The sequence below is a fragment of the Tympanuchus pallidicinctus genome, unplaced genomic scaffold (assembly GCF_026119805.1).
Source record: "Tympanuchus pallidicinctus isolate F22 unplaced genomic scaffold, pur_lepc_1.0 scaffold1, whole genome shotgun sequence".
Taxonomy (NCBI): domain Eukaryota; kingdom Metazoa; phylum Chordata; class Aves; order Galliformes; family Phasianidae; genus Tympanuchus; species Tympanuchus pallidicinctus.
In genome coordinates this window covers 79,755,334-79,767,718 of record NW_026294618.1, presented here as the reverse complement: position 1 = coordinate 79,767,718, position 12,385 = coordinate 79,755,334, and the positions used below count along the sequence as shown (strand labels likewise).

General features: G+C 47.7%; 1 protein-coding gene across 1 annotated transcript in view; it reads left to right on the top strand.

Moving 5' to 3' along the window:
* Positions 1 to 12,385, top strand: part of MDGA1 (MAM domain containing glycosylphosphatidylinositol anchor 1) — a 115,560-nt gene that overhangs the window by 77,880 nt on the left and 25,295 nt on the right. Inside the window, exon 11 of the mRNA XM_052678258.1 lies at positions 12,048 to 12,225. Within this exon, the coding sequence (XP_052534218.1) occupies positions 12,048 to 12,225 (178 nt within the window). The remainder of the gene's footprint in view (positions 1 to 12,047; positions 12,226 to 12,385) is intronic.

Genomic DNA, 12,385 nt, shown 5'->3' with positions numbered 1-12,385 from the left:
CAGTCTGTGGATCCATATCGCTTCCTTTCTGCCTCTGAGTTATTCGTTTGCTCTGCTCTTGAGATGGGAGCACACAGAGCTGCACACCTCTCCGGGACCACAGAGTGGGACAGGGCATCCTCACGCTTCTTCCTCATGCACCAAGCAGAGATGGTGTGACTTAGAATGGAGAAGTGAGTTATACGCCTAGCCATATTCTTCTACATCAATCTCTAAATCAGAATAGTTAGCCCACACCACTGTCTTGCCCTGTTCATGAATTAACACAGCTTGATGAGCATGTGTGCATGGCCCTTGGCACATGTGGAACCCAACCTAATGAACCTAGATGCATCTTCCAGTGCCTGCAAGCAACGCCGTGATCTTACAAACCACTAGTGTGTGCAGAAGTAGTAGGGTAGAAGAAGCTTCTAGAGCAAGGTCATCCTCCTGGACTTGTGTTAACATCCATGTGAATATCCATGTGGAGTGAACCAAGAGGCTGCCTCTTCCCATCTTCAGCCATATCCAGTGTCTGGAGAAAAATATAGCATGTAGAGAATTGCTTTATCTGCGTTGTAAGCCCCAAGTCAGGAAAGGTTCTGAACGTGGCAAATGACACTCCTTGCAGCAGCTCAGCCCTGTGCTGTGGGAGCAGGATGAAAACCCTTATCTTCTGCTGATGCAGCCATGGCTTCAGGTGAAGCTGCTTGAGAGACAGAGCAGTCGGCACCTCGGGGGGTTGCCCGAGGGCTACAGAATAAGGAAACTCTGTGTAAGGCAGGCAGGGGTGACCGAACTCATTTTACAAACAAAAGGGCTAGCGTTTTGCCAGCTCCCAGGGATTGCATGCTGTCTGGGCAATGCTGCCATCACCACGGTAACCACAGAAGATGGAAGATAGGCCTGTGCCCGCAGCCTGCATCCCGAGGCCTGCTGTGCCCTGTGCTCCCATGCTCTTCGTGGCCTATCCTGCGTGTCCCCCCACTAGTGCTAAGGGGGAGTTTTCAGCTGGGGGACGTGATCAGAGGTGATGCAGTGAGGTTTCAGGACAGCTGAGCTAAATAGCTCCTCAGGAGGTCCTTGTGATGCCTTTTCATTCTGGAAGACGAGAAGGTTAAAGGATGGAACTGTGGTTTGTAAACTGGGAAGGGTCCCATACTGCTCTGCATGAACTGTGACTGGTGCAGCACTCACCTGGTGTTACCCGCAGGATGAGAAGACCTTGCAGTGCGTGGACAGGGGCACAGACAGGTAACATGGAAAAGGGACGTGTCAGCCCCTTTTTTTTTTTTCCTCCTCCCTGCTACAGCATGACAGTCTCAGCTTGAGGGAGAGGAGTGTGGCTTCCCATGACGCAGCAGATGGTGCCGCTGGCTGCTTGTGAGATGCTGTGCGGATCAAAAGACTTGTGGGGTGGGACACAGAGCACATCCCTTTTCTGTTAATCATGTCACTTGATACGGGTTGTGCTGGTCCCATCTCACTGGACTGTGAACTGCAATGACTTGGCCTTGCAGTGTTTGCACAGGACTGAATTTCAAAGCAGATCTTCTGTTGTGGGATGGCTTATAAGTCATGCCTGCTGGAAAGCTTCTGTAGTCCTCTTTTCTTTCTTGCCTGCCCTGGCTGCCAGTTTGATGTCTGATCACAGGCTGCTGTCATATGGGACAAAGTCAAATCAGCACAGTTCCACCTACATGCTGAGCTGTCCTCTGTAGCAGGAGGAGGCTCAAACTCTCCTCTCTCCCCAACTGATGCAGGGTTTTTCCGGTTTTTGTTCAGGCAGGAGGAACAGGCAGATTGCATGTGTGCTCTCATGTCAGTTGCCTTCAGTTATGCTAGTGGCGTGCGTGATGCTGTGCAGAACTCAGCCCTGAGGGGAGTGGAAAAGGATACAGAACGAGTGTGTCTGGGAGGTGTGTTCAGCAGATGGATCAAACAGCCATCGGGATGCAAAGCCAGGGAAAGCAAGGGGAGGGAGAGGTTATGCTGCCTTTACAGGCTGTGAGAGGGAGAGGTTTGGGATGTGTGGTGGGATTGAGTGGCAGCCACGTGCTGGTGAAAGTTGATCGATAGCGCTTGATGGACAAGCTCCGCTTGAAGCTTAATTAGATTGTTGGGGAGGGCTTAGGGGGTAAAGCAGTAACTGTACCACAGGCATCTGGGAGCAGAGACAGCAGGATCCTGCTTCAGCTGTGCTCCCTCCTGCCTGAAAATGGGGCTAAGCATCCATCCCTGCAGCCTACAGCAGATTGAGCCAACTCTCTTTCTGTCCCCAGCAATACACCATGGGGGGATAGTGTGTCCATGATGCCAGCTACTAAGGCAAGGTTCTCTCTAACTGTGCTGCAGAGAAGGTTGCAGTTCAGATGGATGTTTGGTGGGGGTGGGAATTGAAGAGCTTTTTTCTGATTTTCTGTATGTATTTTTTATTGACAAAGTCAGTGACAGTAGAGTTTCCACTCAACGTAAGTGAAGCATGTTTCCTCCTGACCCTTGCTCGCTGCAGGTGGAGTTGTCTGCCTGGCCACAAGTGTTGTCAGCTTTTCAGCCAAAGATCTGAGCAGGGTGTAACCAGCACAAATGGGTCAGGCGAGTTCAGTGGAATTGCCCAGAGCAGTGGGATGAGGTTTCCTTTAGGTTTGCCTAATATCTTCCAGTTCTGTTATCGAGACTTCCCTTAGCCTACAGGATCTTAGCAAACGATGCCTAACTAATGAATTAGCCTGACTAACTCTGTCTTATTGCATTCACACATTCCTCCTCAGTATGGTTCATGGCTTTCTTGAGCTCTTTATCCTTGGTCCAGATATCAGTTGCAATCCGTTAATTGAGAAAATTAGCAATATGAGGAATGGCAGGTTAATCATGCTTCAGACTCTTGCTACCATTTCTCTTCTATGGTTATCCCAAGTAAAGTAACCTGCCCAGAACAGGGTAGCTGAAGGCTTTACAACATGGCTCGCCCTTCAGAAGGGTGAGATTACACTTAACATTCAATTTTCATAAGCACTGTTCTTAATGCAATTCAAGCATCTGACTGAGATAGAGTAAAAGCAGGATATTGTTTAGCTTCCCTAGTACAAGGGAATAATTATACAGTTTTCACACTCTTAGCTGTGCTTGGAATAGTCACAGTGCCCAAGAAAAGCAGTACAAATAATCTTGCTAGAAAGGCTCATATGCTCTTAAAACACATCCAGTAAGAAAATCTCATCTATCTCTAGCTCCTAACACCACTTTTCAGTGCTCACTCAAAGTAAGGAGAATGTGAGAGAAGGGATAATCACATTCCCCCAACCAATATACCCCTCATATCAGCCCTGCAGGCTTGAGATGTTGTTTTCACACCCTTGTGCTTGTTCGTATCCAGCAGGCTGTTGGCTTGTGTTTTACAAAGCTGAGCACAGGATGAAAAATGCTTGCCAGGTCTCAAAGATAAAAGTGAGTTCTTTATGTGCATCTCTTATCCACACTTCTCCAGTGGCTTCAAGGGGTACATGTCAGTTATTGAGTCTTTCTGAGATTCCATATCGATGGGCTGTGATGTAGCTTCCTGCCTTTTACTCTGCTCATCTGTTGTTTTCAGTAGTCAGATCCAAGTTCCTGCTACTGCTTTTGGAGTGAGTCTTTTCTTTGTTAATCTTCTTCCCTTTCCATTCCCCTCTCTCTATTTTCCTTTTCATTCTTTTATTTCTATTTCCTTTTTTGGTTTTGTTTCCCTTGCTCTTGCTTCCAGAACATGTTGAAAGTGTATGAAGGAGGAAGGATTCAGAAGGAAGACATAGTCTTTCCTGTAGCTGGTGACAAACGGGCAGGAGTAGGCTCCAGGAAGATGTTTCGTCTGTTTCATAAAGGAATGAAGCTTATGCAGTCTTGCTGCCAGCACAGGCAGCATGGAGAAACAGGAAGGATTTTACGGCTCTCCCTGTACATGCTGTGCTGTCTGTCCCTTCTTTATGAGAAGTAGGACTGCAAGTGCAGTGGATTCAAAGATGGCCCTTAGACTCTTGGGTGATACTTGCCTGTATATCTTCACTACATGTACCAGACTGGGAAGTCCAGAGACCCACACAAACCAAGGAATTCCAGTGAGCCCCATCCTTTATCAACTGTTGTTTTTAAGGGTAAAATGCCCTAACTGCATACTCTGCCAGAGTCTAAAAGGAGCCTGAGGAAAGGGGCCCAGGAGGTGACAATTTCTGTTGGTGGCACAGTCTCGTTTACTAAGTTTCAATCATGTTATAGACAGAATGATTTAGAGCTGAAGCAAACTGAAGCTGGAAAATTTGGGCTGTGCAGAGCTGGACTGCATTTTCTTCTTGAGCCAGAATGGTGCAGGATGGTGCACTGACACATATGTCAGTCTTGCTGAAGGTTGGATCTGGTGCAAGGAGACGGGAAGAGGCACCTGACTCACTGAAGTTAGGATGGGTATAAAGTTGGATCCAGAAAGTTTCTGAGTGGTGCTAGTTTTCATATGTGGGTTCAAAGTTCATGGGAAGCATTGCTCTGGGAAGGAGGAAGCAGTGTGAGGAATGTTGTCCTTAACTGATTTTATGCCTATCATGCAGACAAAGAGGTGATTCCAAGCTCTGCATTGCATAGATGAATGCAGATACGGTCTTGCAGCACCACTGTAGAACTCCCATTCTAAACAGAAGGATCCATGTGCCTTCAGGATTGAAGGTATGGCTGTGAAGACAATAGGAGAGAAATAAGCATGGCTAGACATATATATAACCCATTTAACTCAGTACAAACCACAGTGACACTAACACAGACTGGGAGGTACGTGGCTCTCCCTTCCTTCCTACCCATCACCAAATTCAGGTGGTGTTTTACTCCTTTCCTTCTTTACTGCTGGGCACTTCCTCCTCAGGACGTGCAGCGTTGCAGTACCACACTAAGCCACGGCTCATGAAGTTGCCAGTCATGCTGTGCCTCAGTTAAGGCTTTTGCTTGACTGTCTCCCTGACAGAGTGAAGATTAGATCTGTTCTAAGACCAGGGAACATATGCTAATAAAATACATATTGCTTTCTGATCAGTCCCTAATGAAAGACATTATTGAAGAGTGTGGAACAAGCACTTACAGTAATTCATGACAGCACCAATTTGGCTTCTCTAGGAAGCTGTAAACTGCTGCTCTCGGTACCTAATGAGGATGGGCAGCTGATTGCATGTGTGTGAGAGAGAGAGGCGCTCTCCTGCTCCAGCTGTCCTCTGTAGCTACTGAAGGTCACAGTTGTTTCTCTCTTTAGAGATGGTGATGTCTCGTCCTGAAAAGGGAGCCTCCTGCTATGGACATTTGAAGAGGAAAACCTTCCAGGACTCCTTATTTAGACTGAATAATGGATTTGCTTTGACCACTCATGCTTGCTTAACCTCATGATCTGAACAAGTGTGCTTGATTGATGAACAACGCAGGCATGAATTTCAGTTTGCTGGTTTGCTTGTCTGGCAGATGACAATTTTAAGTTTCCGATGTGATTATTTGCTCTGAAAACCCCTAATAAGCAATGGTCATCAAATAAGGAAAAGGAAATGGATCCACATAGTGCTTTAATTGATGCCGTTAATGTTTGACATCATTTCCATTCAAGGTGGTGATAAAGTATAAACCCAGGAACATGTTGCAATCTAATCTGACAGGCACAGGAAGTTTGATGAGAAATTATAGAGAAATGTCCCAACTACTGTCTTCATATCCAAAGCAAATTTCTCTGCTACCCAAAACTTACCCAAATGGCTTTTGCAGATAGCAGCTACACTGCTGAGTGGGAAGGCACCTTTATCAAGGCTGACAACTTGTGATCAGATCAGAATCCCCTCTCAGGAGGGTTCTTCTCAGAAAGAGTAATGAAGCAGTGGCACAGGCTGCCCAGGGAGGTGGTGCTGTCACCATCCCTGGAGGTGTTCAATAGCCGTGTGGATGTGGCACTGAGGGACATGGTCAGTGGGCACGGTGGGGGTGGGCTGGTGGTTGGACCAGATGAGCTTAGAGGTATTTCCAGCATTAATGTTTCTGTGGGTGTGCTGCTGAATTAAGAAGACAATGCCATCACAGTGAAGGATTGGGACACTGTAAAGAAGATCCCAAGTACTGGAAACTGCTTCAGTGGGTCAAGTAGGATGAAATGCAGCAGTACTAATGAAAGGTCATGAGTACGGAGTGCTGACAGAGGAATCTGCTACAAGCTAGGAGATCTTAAGAGGGAAATAACAGGACTGAAGGCATGATGTGGGTGAAAAAAGTTGACTGCAGGGACCTGCTGGTAAAAGGTAGGTGTGAGAAAGGGCAAATGTACTCTTAAGTGAAGCCTGAAGTACTTCCAGGGAAGGTGGAGAGGACCTGTTGCATCCTGTATGCCAACTCCAGCAAGTGAGATCATGCAGGAAAGGATTATGAAATAGGGAAATAGGGAAAGTGATAGTGTGTTATATGAGGAGGCACAGAATGCTCAGCTTGCTTAGCCTAGCAAAGCAGAGGCTGAAGGGGATGTGATTGCTGTTTATAAAAACAATGGGGGGTCAAGCAGCAGGGAGGGAAAAGTTAAAGGATAATACTGACATGAGATCAAGTGGGTGCAAGCTGCCTGTGAATAAATTCAGGCGGGAAATGAGAACATTAGGGTGGTTAGGTTCCAGAACAGCTGTCCAGTGGGAGGAGCAGGCCAAATGGGAATGACTTTTAAGATGGGATATGATACATGCATAAAAAAACAAATGAGCAGAAATAGCCCCTGTGGTGTCAAGGGACTGGGCTCTGTGAGGCAAAGCTGTACCTCCCCTGCTTTGTCCCTGGAGGCAGTTGTGCTGTCTCTGTTCTAAACTCCTGACAGATAGCAGGTTGTTTCCAGTGTGCAGAGGGATGTTATGCCTGTCCCAAAATACAGAGAGCAAGAATCAAATCTGTGGTGTCCAAGTGTGACATCAAAGAAAAACCTATCTTCCTCTGCTCTGTCCTGTGGACCCAAGGTGACATAAAGGACCAGAATCTCAGTACACTGCTGTGTACAAGGAAGAGGATGGGGAGAAGTGGGAGAGAAAGGTCACTGGAAAATACTGCAGCTTCATATGTTTAGGAGATGTTCTTAAAATTCCATATCCCCACCTTTCTCTTGCCTCTCTTTCTGAGCATTTTTTAATTTTTCCCTAAGAATTTGCTATCATCTTATTTTCAGTCATATTCTGGACTCATTCTCCAGCAGCAGCCGGTGGAGGATTAAATGCCTAAGAAACCTCAGCAAAACCCCAAGTAGTGTGAACAGCTCAATCCTGGCACCAGAAGAAATCGGTGGAAGTCCTGAGGGGGAGGGGGGGGAACTGTGCTTGGTGCCTACTGTGGTGGCAAGGTGATTTGCATTGCAGAGCTTCACATTCATTCAAGAATTTGCCACTGGTGCCATAACAAAGCTCTGCACCTTCCAGTCCCAAGGATTGGGTGTTTGGGTACATCTTTCCTGGATATCACCAGTTTAAGGCTACAGGTGCTGCCAGTCTCTTCATGTTGAGGGCAGTGGTGTGATTGTTCCTGTTGAGGTCCTGGTCCTTTCAAGCAACAGCCCCTTTGGAATGGGGTAGCTCTATCTTAGCTGCATTTAGATTGGTTTCATTCATGGCAGTCTCAGTCACAGGGGAAATTCAACATGAGATGATGCTTGCAGCCCCCTAGGACAGTGCTATATATTGTGCTCAAAACTCCTGGCAAACAGTCTGAATTGATAAAAATGGAAAGTTCTTTCACATTCTGAGTAGTATTACCTGTCAGAGGAAAAGTGCCCTTCTGCTGTTGTCACCTTCACCTGACCACTGGACCATGCTAAACTGGGACGTATTTATGCCAGAAGATAAACTGGGTGGCTTGGCTGCAATTGGAGTGAGGCAGAGTGAAAAAGGGAAAGAGAGAGCAAGTGCGTGTAGAAGGAACTTCTAGAGAAGATGCTGGAGAGCAGAGCTAATGTTTGGTGCTGAGCAGAGTTGTTGTTGTTGAAGTGGGACAAATAAGGGGAGAGAGCAGCAGGAGTGAATAGCAATGCTGGGAAGCAGGATGCCCACCAAGTGGTTCCTTTGCTCTGATCAGCTTACTGGAGAATCTGTGGGGCTTTAATATAAATTTTTCTAGCTGATGTTTGCACTGATTCCCGAGGCTCAGTAATGAAACAGGTTTTCATTCTGATTTCACTTTCTCCCTTAAGCATGTAGCAGTGCAGTCTGCAGCTGGTTGTGAGAGCACGTGTGTGGCTGCTCAGGTCATGCTGAGTCCCAGCACACACAGGTTATCATGGTCCTTTGAATCCCTGGTGAGGGTTGCTGTGCAGCGCTGCAACAGTAAATATTGACAGATGCGTTTGTTAATAGGCTTTGGCTTTATTATATCTGATAGCTGATACACGCCTGCTTTCAACATAATTCAGCCTGCAACAGCATCCTTTTCACTTCTAACACACAAAAAGCTTGGACGTGTTGGTGTCATACATTGGTCCTTTTGTGGAGACAGCATCCCAGCTGGGAATGAAACATGGTGAGAGGTAGTGTGGCTCTTCTCTCTGAGGCTGTGTCTTCCTGGCTCACAAGCCAGCTGAGGCTGGTCACACTGGCACAAGCACTATGTGGACCACAAGCCAGTTTACACAACAAGGTGTGGGACTGGCTGGACGAGACCTGCCAACAGGGTGTGATGGGGAGGAATGAGAAAGGGCAGACCCAGTTTGTAGTGCTGGGAGACTTCTTGGTTCTCTCTCTTGGTCGCTAACATTACTTACAAGTGACAGGGGAAAGGGACAGCTTGCCTACTGTTACATGTGGATATATACATCCCACCTGGGGTGTTTTTGTCCTTTGTAAGGTGTTTCTAGAAAAACCATTCTGCAAGATCATTCCCACCTCTGCATTCTGTGTGATATCCACAGCCATCTGGTAGAAATAGTGTGAGTTTGCTTGTTTGTTTCTATTCCCATTCCCTCCCTCTCATTATTTGAAATGGAAGGAGGTGAAGGCAAAATGAGACTGCGCATTGCTCTGCACTCTTGTTCTGGGCCCACTGGCAGCATCTTGAGCCTGGTGATAAATGAGCTCAGTGCCTGAGATTCTCCACAGAGGCTTCAGCATCTTGAATAAGGTGGCCAGTGTTTCATTGTCCTCTGTGCCTGCCTCTGCTTTAGGAACTGCACCACAGTACTATTACGCTGGAGGACCATGCTAGCATGATCAGAAGGAAGGAGAAGGCTGAGGAGGAGGTAGAGGGGAGAAGGTACTGGGGTAGCATGAGAGAAGAGCATAAAGGCAGCAACAGGAGACTGGAGCAAAGGATTAAAAACAAGTTCCTGCTGTACTGATGTGTGCAGCTCTGCACAAAGCTGCTGCTGGCAGCAAGAAAGGCAAAGGATGCTTGGGGAGAGGGAGGTGGAGCACGACGTTGGCTCTAATTTCGCTGTCTGCTGGACCTGTACTCATCACTGCAAGCCCACAACAGCTGTGCACTCACAGGGTGAGCAGCTGGCTGGAGCCAGGCCTTGTTCTCCCTTGCACTGATGTCACACCTGCTAAACTGTGCTGAACTCCAGCCTGTTCTCTCTCTCTCTCAGCCTTCACAGAACTTTCTACCTATGCTGCACGAGGAAATGCATCCAGGGTACTCATTGTGCCTTGCCCATTGCCTAGTGATACAAGTTCCACCTAGAAGCAGGACAGTTGTGATCCATGGGGACATGAGTGCTGTTATTCTTTTCTGATTTATCTGAGACAAACTGAGATAGCATCCAACTATTTATTTGGTTAACCCGACATGCCCATGTGGATACACTTGACTGGTGCTTCAGGAATTTTGCAGTCTGGACTAGAGGCTGATTTCTTGTCCTGGCTTAAATGATGTGGAAGAATACGTAATTTCATGTTATTCCCAGAGGCTGTAGATACCCAAATTCCACACAGCTCCCAGATGAGGTGGAATTTGCACTGTCTGAACCTCACCTTCAGGCTTCTCTTCGATTCTCCATTTTGTTTCTCTTCTAAAGGTTATGTCTAGACAAGGGAAATGGCTCCTGACCCCCTCCTGTTTGCTGGCTATCTTCCCTTTGCCCAGGCTCTGTGGCAGCCTGTAAGGAGGAGCTGCCACCAGCCCCCTGGTCAAGCTCTACTTCCCAAAAAGCCCCATGCCAGAGGCCATGCCACTCCCAGTCCCCTGCCTATGTCTTGTGCCTCCTCCTCTCCTTCCCAGTAAATGATGGTCTGGTGCTAATGATCCCAGGTGAGATCACTGCCACCAGGATCTGGTTCCACTCTTGGCATAACAGTCGTGCTGCAGGTTGGCAGATGGATGGGCTGAACAGCAGGCATGCCAGTTGGACCTGCACCCAGACAGTGTTGTTTACGTGTACGGAACCTGACAGCAGCCCAGTGCCACTGTCATGCTTGATTCCCACAGGTACTGCCCTGGTTCTGCCCACTGAGGCTGTTCTCTGAAAGGTACAGGGATAGGGGAAGGCACTGGAGCCTTCCCAGTCCTCTGACCTCTCTTACCTGGGGATGAGGAGGTTACCAGTTCCTCAAGCAAATTGCAGCCTGATCAGCTTAAGCAGGTACAAAGCTTGTTGTTGGCCGTGAAAACAGCATGCAGCCGCAGCTCTGTGGGGGACGGTGCACAGTACTGTGGTAGGGTCTGGTCCAGCCCATGGGAGCTCCGTGCAACCTGTGGGTAGTTTGGCTCAGTTGAGGAGATGGGTCCTGGCCGTGCTGGAAAAGAATGGGGCTCTGGCACTGGGAGCTGGCTGGGTCCAGTGACAGCCATTCCTTCTCAGCTGGAGCTTAGAGTCATGTATGCTATGGTAGGTGGGGATCAGAGGGATTGCGTGTGCTTGCATTGCTTGGGTGCTCTGCCTGCATCCCTCCCTCGCCCCCTCTTGCTGCTGGCCTCTGCTCCTGCCTTACCCTCACACTGCGCTCTTGCCCCACAATCTCCATACTGATGGATTTGCTGAAAACTTTCCTCCCTGCATCCCTCTTTCAGTCCTTGTATTGCAGAATTTGTGATGATCACTGAGCCCAGCTATCAGGAGAATTTTCTTTGCAATGAAACTTGTCAGCCTAGAGAATGTTATCAAGGGGAGGTTAGTGTCTGGGACAGTGAATGTGAGGCCATAGAAAGCTCTGCCAAAGGCCTTGTTGCCAGGACCAGCATCCCCAGTAACATATCAGGACCAAACCTTGCTGCAGGGATCCAGGCACTGCACAGCAATAGAGATTGTATCTTTACTGTATAATCCTTGTTCTTGTCCTTCCCCTGCCAGGCAAGCATGACTGTGGCAGGGAAGTTTCGCTGACACATAATTCATCATTTTTAGTGGTGGTGATTTTGACAACGATATTTTTCCAATCGCTTTCTTGAAGCTTCCCTGATGCCTTAGTGTATGAAACTCTGTTCAGCTGGTATGGTTCAGGTAGTATGGTTTGCATCTTCAGTGGAATTTAGAGAAAGAGGGAGCCTATGGGTGACTGCAGAGGATCACTGACTTAAGCAAGACACCTTACCCTGGTCTGAAGCGGTAGTAATGGCTAGACTTGAAGGGCAGATCCTATGGAAGGGTGCTGAGGAAGCATAGCCGGTAGGTAAGCTCCAGCAAGGCACCAAATGAAATGCCACAGGATACAGACAGCAAATGAATTAATTTTGCAGCAGTGATTGTGAACTCAAGGGGGTCTTGGCAAAATGCCATGCTGCAATGAGCACAGGACCTTGGTGCACTGATGCAAGTCAATCAGGTTTGTTTCTCCCATCTTGGAGCCACTGGTCTTGACATGGAATTGCTCCAGGTCCATATTTCAAGTCATCCCCCTAATCAGGAGGACCTGAAAGCTTTTTTTCAGTGAAAGCTCAGGCTCCTGATCACTGTTCTGTGCCAGAGAAGGGAATTTTTAGCCAGTTCTACATGACAATCTCACTGACAAAGCAGGCATACTTGCCTGTATAGGAAGGGAAAAAGCAAGGTGTTAGATAGTGAATATGATCTCACTGGTTTCTAATTTCAGGATTTTCATGACACTGTGGATTCTCTTTTCATGCAGCTGGCTCAACGAAACATCATCCAAACCTTCATTCCTGTGCAGAAAATGGAGAAGGGCCTGTTGCTGGAGCACATCCTGCCCAACCTGAAGGTGCCTCAGAGCTACGAAGTTCGCTTGACACCTATCACCAGCTTTGGGGCTGGCGATATGGCTGCTCGCATCATCCGCTACATGGAACGTAGGTGTCTCCTCCTCTGTCCTGGCTATGAGAGCAAGTCTGAGCTGCCAGCTATGGGTCAGGCCAATGGATATGGGCATGTGTAGACGTTGTCTCCTGCAAACCTTGGGTGTATCTCTCAGCTGTGTAGAGTTTTGATGGCATGGTACTGTCACATTTG